The sequence below is a fragment of the Echiichthys vipera genome (assembly GCF_963691815.1).
Source record: "Echiichthys vipera genome assembly, chromosome: 14".
In the NCBI taxonomy this organism is placed as follows: Eukaryota; Metazoa; Chordata; class Actinopteri; order Perciformes; family Trachinidae; genus Echiichthys; species Echiichthys vipera.
Genome location: NC_139839.1, coordinates 25,003,695 through 25,011,845, shown reverse-complemented (window position 1 = coordinate 25,011,845; position 8,151 = coordinate 25,003,695). Strand labels below are relative to the sequence as shown.

Sequence of the window (8,151 nt, the reverse complement as noted above, 5' to 3'; positions counted from 1 at the left end):
AACATAGAGAAACGTGTATTAACTGAACGCCCAGACACAACTCCGTTTTAATATGCTGAAAGTGACAGAATCAAGCTTTTCTCTGAATACCCACGTGAATACCTGTGAACGTGAATACCCACCTCTGTGCTGTCCACGGGAACCCTCTTTAAACCTTTGCCAATGATTTTCTTCAGCTTCAGAAGAAGAAAAAGAGGGAATCCAAACAATGTTAACATTTAACCAGAGGAAGCCATTGAATGAATTGAATGTCAAAATGTGAATCCCTCCTCTCTGAACTGACATAAGAAATAAACAAAAAGAGGATCAAAGTGAGACAGAACTTTCATCTAAGTCACACACAACAGACACTGATGACAACCCATGCACCTCTTCTCTTTAACTCAATGCTTTAGGCTTGTGCACCAAGTCCCGACATGAATAGGGAAGTCCTCCATTAAAGAAACTCTCAGTCGAGCAACATTCATACGATCTAATCAACAGATCTGTAACACAGAGTTTCTCCACAAAGAATCATGCAAGAGCACCACTTTAAATCTTTTAAATCTTGCGTTTACCAGATGTGCTCATTGTTTCCTGGGAATAAGTTACTCAGCATGAAAAAAGCATAAACATTTAACTAATTGACTAAAAAAAATCTAATGTCCGTTTCATGCTTCCTGTGGTCGGCATGGAGCGGACGGCGGGCAAATCGCTCATACTGAATGTCGCTCATACTGAATGTGGTCAGAGTGGCTCCAAGGACCTCTCAGTCATGGATGTATGCGCTCAGCCAATAGATATCCTGGGTCCTGTAGAAAGCCAATCATTGCAATACAGTCTGTGTGACTCTTCTGTGCTGTTACAAAATCTTGGAGGTGCACGTTGACCGTACTGACCACAAGAAGCAGCGACTGATTAGTCGACTAATGGACCTAAGAGGCCGCCCTGTACATGAAAATAGGACACAAGGTGCATAGCGTGCCAGCATGCAGTCTACCAGCCTCGGCCCCATCTAAACACACAGGGGTCTTCTTGTCTCGCCATCACAGAGAACAAGTCTGGTTGGAACTGACAACAAAATGTCCTGTGTCTTGAAATAAATGGACTAGAGGGTCTGACTCAGGCTGCAGAGATGCAAACACGTGACAGATGAAAAACAGACTGGAGTAGTGAGCAGTGCGGCTCTCCCTCACCTGCACATGGGGCCGTGGTCCATACTTACAGTGTGGTAGCATCAGGGCTTGAGGCAGCATTAAAGGTGACAATGTTTTGAAATTTAAATGCACACACACACACACAACAGAATCACAATTCGTGTCCTCCCATGATTACACTGCTTACGTATGAAATAATGTGTCTGGTGTTCAGTATTACTACAACATTATTCAAATCCTGAACCATATCGGAGGTCTCACCTTGAGAAACTCCTTTTGGTCCACCTGCTCATTTCCGTCAACGTCAAGCATTTTGAAAGCAATGTGAAATCCTGTACGCGGCTCTGCAAAAGTAGCGCACTGTCACTTATCTGAACATTATAGAAAACCTCACAGGAATCAATGCACTTGGTTAGTTGTGTTATTGGCATTTCTCAACACAGCCTGGGAACACACAAATCAGCTCACAGGGTTCCTACACATTTCCATTTCTAAATTCTTTTCCAGACTCACATTTCCAGACTTCTGAGGATTTGTGGTCAATATTAAATGTCTGAATACCAATTGTTAGATGCTTATTATGTATAGAAATTGTTTTAGCAACAACTTTTAACACGCATGTTAAATTCTGACTATGTACGCCATTATGTTGCCAAGTAATTACAAGACATTTTAACCTTTGATGATAGCTCACATCAGTGAATGAACTCCAAACTGAGACATGTTCAACGCACAGCATTTTATTCAAGCTAAATGCTGAAAGAGTGAAATGAATAAGTGTGAACCTGTAACTCTACAGACAGAAACAGTAGAGATGGATCATTAAATGAATAAGTGAACCTGTAACTCTACAGACAGGAACAGTAGAGATGGATCATTAAATGAATAAGTGAACCTGTAACTCTACAGACAGGAACAGTAGAGATGGATCATTAAATGAATAACTGTGAACCTGTAACTCTACAGACAGGAACAGTAGAGATGGATCATTAAATGAATAACTGTGAACCTGTAACTCTACAGACAGGAACAGTAGAGATGGATCATTACATGAATAAGTGAACATGTAACTCTACAGACAGAAACAGTAGAGATGGATCATTAAATGAATAAGTGAACCTGTAACTCTACAGACAGGAACAGTAGAGATGGATCATTAAATGAATAAGTGAACCTGTAACTCTACAGACAGAAACAGTAGAGATGGATCATTAAATGAATAAGTGAACCTGTAACTCTACAGACAGGAACAGTAGAGATGGATCATTAAATGAATAAGTGAACCTGTAACTCTACAGACAGGAACAGTAGAGATGGATCATTAAATGAATAACTGTGAACCTGTAACTCTACAGACAGGAACAGTAGAGATGGATCATTAAATGAATAACTGTGAACCTGTAACTCTACAGACAGGAACAGTAGAGATGGATCATTAAATGAACAAGTGAACCTGTAACTCTACAGACAGGAACAGTAGAGATGGATCATTAAATGAACAAGTGAACCTGTAACTCTACAGACAGGAACAGTAGAGATGGATCATTAAATGAATAACTGTGAACCTGTAACTCTACAGACAGAAACAGTAGAGATGGATACTTAAGTGAATAAGTGTCACAGTCGCACGGTGAACAGTAACCATGGTAACCTGACACCGTTCTAGGTCGGCTGTGTTGTGTTAGTAAACCTGTTTTGATTTGTATATATTAATATATTTAATTTATAAAGTGAGATAAAAGTCTGGAAACAACACAAACATTTTTAAAACTCTTTTTCCCTTTTTCCATATTTTTCCAGACCTGGGAATTACTCAAAATAAATCCCAGACTTTTCCAGACTGCGTAGGAACCCTGAGCTCAGCCGCTGCTCCACTAAAATGTGCCCAAAGCTGGGACAGAACAGTATTCTTACAGAAGAGAAGAAATTGCAAAGTCACAGAATCACGAGCAGATCCATTTAGCATAACATCACTGAGGAGGAAGACCTCGGAAGGTTTGGGAATCTACTCACTGGTCAGGATAGTCAGCAGGAACAGATACTCTGTGTAGGATATCAAACCTGCAAGGCACAAAGAAATGAATGTGAATTCTATTAAAGAATTAAGGGCGCACTCACAGTGTCCATCCGTACCGTGCCCAAACACGTTTCACGGCGAAAGTCTAGTTCCTTTGACCAGTGTGAGTGCAACCGTACTGTGTCTAGGAGCGGCACGCTTGCCAGTCACGGCCCGTTTGGGAGAGGTGGGCTTTTGTAAAGCACGTTTGCACCTGTACGAGCACGAGTGTGCGCACGTGTACGAGCACGAGCTTGCGCACGTGTACGAGCACGAGGCCTACGGCGGTTCTGAGGTCATTTCCTGTGCGCCTGTTGGGACATAGAAAAAAGAAGGACGGACCATGCGCGGACATTTAAAACAATGGCGGTGAAAGGTTCACGTTGGTGTGATGCGGAGGTGGAGTGTTTACTGCAGAGTTGGTCGATGAAAATATTCAAAAACAGTCGACAAGACGCACGAAAACTCTGAGGTCTTTGGAAAGATTTGTAAACAAAGCGACGCATCGCAATAACGTCATCAATGCGTGTGACGTGTTACGGCGTGATGACGTATAGGCAGCAAGAAGCATTTGCCGAGGCCCAGGTAGTGCGAGTACAAACAGGCCTGGCCCGCGGGGGGGAGAGGTACCCTAAAGCAAGAGGCACAGTACGGACGGACAGTGTGAATGCACCCTAAGACAACCAAGGATCTGGATTCAGCACATTAGATGTCAAAGCCCTGAGTGTTAACGCTGACAGACTGTTGGCGTACCATTGTCTCCGATGGTTCTGAACAGTTCATTGCCAGCCCCAGCTTTAGAGGCAGCCTCCAGCATACTGTTAACGTCCTGCAAAGACATCAGGAGAGAACAGAGAACATCACAATCTGATGACTGTGCTCTACGTGTGCGTGTACGTGTGATGATGATGATGATGCAAGCATACTTGTGCTGTTAAAATTCTCTTCTGCAGCTTTCCTACATGGAAAGAAACAGAGAGGGATTGTTAATAAGACGAACAAAACTCTTCAGAAATGACACATAAGTCATGCATTACATTTGTTTTTTGAATGCCTCTTGGTTTTGTACATCTGAATGTCTGCAGTTCACTGAGAATTACGTGCAACATGGCTGCATTTATTTTGGTTCTTGCAAAATATACTTATAGGCCAAAAGTCTTGCTATGTTTCCAGATTGACCATATACATAATGAATTTGTCAAAGAGGGTTAACTTTAGTTATGGTTATAACAATCAAGTGAACCGCTCACATGATGGCTGCATGAATTGTAAAAACAAATCCAGTGGTGATGTTCTAACCACAGATCTATAAAATGTTCTTACATTTGCAAACTCCCACCCCGACTACTATGCATGTATGATTTAATCATGTAATGCTAGTCTAATGGTGTTCAAATTAAACAATTTGCTTTCCAATGAAGCATTTTCAAATTACCACTCATCTCTTTTAGAACTGGACAACTTTCAGGACTCTGCAGGTAACCTCATTTTAATCACCTAGAAATATCCTCTATATACAAAGCTCTTACAAGGATCTGGACCTTATCGTACATGCAATGTAGCCCAGGCCTTGAGCTACTACTACACAGCAACATTCTGTAAAATTTTCAAAGTTGTAAACTTCCCATCGGAATTTATGGGAATTAACAGGAATGTATGGGAATAAACCTGAAATTTACAAAAATGAAGGTTGACCCCTAACAGGGATTTCAAATATAGTTGAGGAAAATATATATTAGCATAATCTTGACTAAAACAACCAGATATCATGCAAGCACACCTGAGAATATCTCTGCTATTCCTCAATCACATGCACACAGCACACTGCTGAGTGCAGGGGTATTGAGGCCACGCCCCCTACATGCACTGTGCATTCTTCCATCACGTGCACAGAAGATTTATAGAACCCTGGACTATTACGCCAAACATTTGAGTCCGTGGACTACAAACAATTTCCAAATATTCCCAAAATGCCCCATCTTAAATTCCCATGGAAAGTTTCCAGACATTTTCTGCCCCTTTGCAACCCTACACAGATCTTTCTGATTTTCCCCCACAATTCCAGTCTATTTAATACATTACAATGTTGCTATGTAGCTCCTTTACATTTGAAGAGAAAGATGCAGCTCATTTGTTGCCTTAAGAGGCCGTCACTTCTTAACTAAGTTCTGATATGGCCTCTCATTGTCTTCGGGCCTTTTATATTTACAGGTGAGTGACAAGTGAAAGGAAAAAGCAGTGTAAGATAAATAACAGAGGCACCTCAACAAAAACCCTTATTTTGGGAAGAAAACAGTGATCAAAATGAGAGAACAGTGTTGATTGTGTCAGAAGAGAAGATTTCAACAATGTTTTCTTCTGTAGGATTGAAAAATGAACAGGAAGTGTAGAGGCCACAGCTTTGAATGACTTCAGCACATCTGCACCCACAGGACATCACTAGTTTCTCACACTGCTCTGCTTTGATCTGGGTCCATTCTGACTCACTCTCTTCCACAGTTCAGTAACTGTAGTGGGTTTCTAACACATTACTTTGATGCCAAAGATTTTCCAGAGATTCTCTATTGGGTTTAGATCTGGACTCTGGGCTGGGCATTTCATTGTTTCTGTATTCTTAGCTTCAAGGAACTGCTGAACCTGTTTTGAACCGATTCCCTGTTGAGAGTCTTCTCATCATCCTGTCCTCTCGTGCACTTGTTTTACATGGACCGGCCTTTTTGAGGGGCTTGACTGTACTTGTAAAGTTTCAATATTCTTGAAATCACAGACTTGGAACGCCCAACCTCTCTTGCAATGGCTGAGAGAGAATTGCCAAATAAATAGGATGTGTGCAACAATAAAGTAAATTGTACCAGAGTAACACCAATAACTGTGAGGTGCAAGTATCTGAAAGTGTTCTCTAATTTCGCTCGCCACTTTTTCTACAAAATCGTTTTTTGTTGAAGTGCCTTGGTTATTTAAAAAAGAATATGCTAGTACAGCAGTGGTATAGCCACAGAGTATATTCTATCAAATTATGAAAAATAAAAAAAAACAGTATTTCATCAGAATAAATCAAGTATGAATAACGTGATCTATAATTGTGATCTCCAGTGTATCTGGTGACTGTGACCACCCCGCCTAGGACATCATGTTCACACTGATTAACACAGCAACTGCATTGTATATTTTTTCCACTCATTGATTCAGGTGGTCTCTAATATGCCACCCATCTGCAGAATCCCCTGGAGGAAACAGACCAGCCGATGACTGAATACTGTCAGCAGATGGAGACTGTGAACTAAGTGGACGTCGGCGCATCTTACGGTCAACATTCTCCAGCATCACAGAGAACAGGAAGTCTCTGGGGGTCATGTAGGGCTCCCGTTCGTACACCACTGAGGCGAACTGGATGAAGCGGGTCTTTCTGGCGGAGCGCTGGGGGGCCGCGGCTTCCTGAAAAGTGTCAAACATCACCGTGAACACTGCTGGTCTGATAAACACATGTCACTGTGTGGGCTCTGTGAGTGACAGCTGGAGGGCGTTAGTTAGACCAACTCTTGGCTCACTAGTTTCGCCCTTACTGTAAATATTAATGTGTCGCCGTTACTTGTACATTGCAGCTTATCACTCTAGTTCTTAAACAGACCGACATATGGACGCCACAGTGTTCCCTTGCGCCTGTGTGCGGTGAGTTTCGACGACAGAAACGTTTCTTAGGCGTGTACTCACTTTTGGTGCTTCAGCATGAACGGCGAAGGGCAGAGTCCTGTTGTTTGCATGGTACTGGTAATAACAGAGGAGCCCAGTTCCGATTACAGAGCCCACAATACCGGGTCCGACAGCCCGGCGCAGCGCTACACTTCTCAGAGACCGAGGACTCCTCAAAACATTCCTCAACAAGGCGGCGACCCTTCCCCAGCTGGCCATTTTCATGGAAGCTAACAGTTAACTCACTAGCTGTAAACTCCAGGGCTTCCGTAGCTGCGTACTGTATGTGGGCAGAGCCACTCCCCCAGGTAATCAAACCCCGCCCCCAGGTAAGCAAGCCACGCCCTTGGTCCAGAAAGAGACCATACATGTCCATAATAGAGGAAATGAGTCATGGAAGCTAAGGGAGTCTCATCTCATCTAAATACATCCTGGTGCCCATGTAAACTGGAGCCAAGTCAGGACGGAGCTATCATTTTTGAATATTAAAACACAGGACCTAATTCAGTGATCAGATGCATGCATGTTTTAACCACGACATGTAGCCTCATACTCTACTCTGAATATTAATTTGAGTTAAAGGCAGGGTAAGTTCATTTGTACAGCACAATTTACATAAAACATTAAAAGCATTGGGGGGAAAACACATCAAAGGTCATTTAAAACATATAAAATAGTGTTACAGTTGCAGAAGTTACAGTGCAGTTTACTGAAAAAAGACATAAAACATATAAATATGTAAACTCAATACATAAAAGGTCATTTAAAACATATAAAAGATTATTACAGTTACAGAAGTTACAGAGCACTTTACTCAAAAAAGGCATAAAACATATACACATTTAAAAAACATAAAAGGTAGTTTAAAACATATAAAAGATTATTATAGTTACAGAAATTACAGAGCACTTTACTGAAAAGCAGACAGAAAAGTCTTTGGTTAATTATAATTTTATCCACAGAAAAGTTCAATTACATTGTTCAAAAGACATCTGCTCCTTCTACCTCAATGAAAATTCACTGTAAAGTCCATTCTCAGTGTTTGAGTATCACATTTGTGTAAGTAACAAACTGGACCGTGATTGGCTCTAAACTAGTTGCGATGTCACTAAATCCTGTTGGTACTTCCAGGTGTTGAAATGAGATTTACAGTGAGCCCATCCCTCTGCAGATGAATGTTCAAGTGTCAAACTCACTCTGGATTATAAATGAGAAGAATATGAACAGAGATAGAAAATTGAAAGGGCTTTATTGTTTATAAAGGGAGAG

General features: G+C 41.5%; 1 protein-coding gene across 1 annotated transcript in view; it reads right to left on the bottom strand.

Moving 5' to 3' along the window:
- Positions 1 to 7,152, bottom strand: part of micu2 (mitochondrial calcium uptake 2) — a 12,369-nt gene extending 5,217 nt beyond the window's left edge. Inside the window, exons 1-7 of the mRNA XM_083926532.1 lie at positions 6,904 to 7,152; positions 6,498 to 6,627; positions 4,119 to 4,150; positions 3,946 to 4,021; positions 3,150 to 3,197; positions 1,398 to 1,480; positions 123 to 176 (exon numbers count right to left, since the gene is read on the bottom strand). Of these exons, the coding sequence (XP_083782658.1) occupies positions 123 to 176; positions 1,398 to 1,480; positions 3,150 to 3,197; positions 3,946 to 4,021; positions 4,119 to 4,150; positions 6,498 to 6,627; positions 6,904 to 7,107 (627 nt within the window). The 5' untranslated portion in view covers positions 7,108 to 7,152. The remainder of the gene's footprint in view (positions 1 to 122; positions 177 to 1,397; positions 1,481 to 3,149; positions 3,198 to 3,945; positions 4,022 to 4,118; positions 4,151 to 6,497; positions 6,628 to 6,903) is intronic.
- Between the last annotated feature and the right edge of the window lie 999 nt (positions 7,153 to 8,151).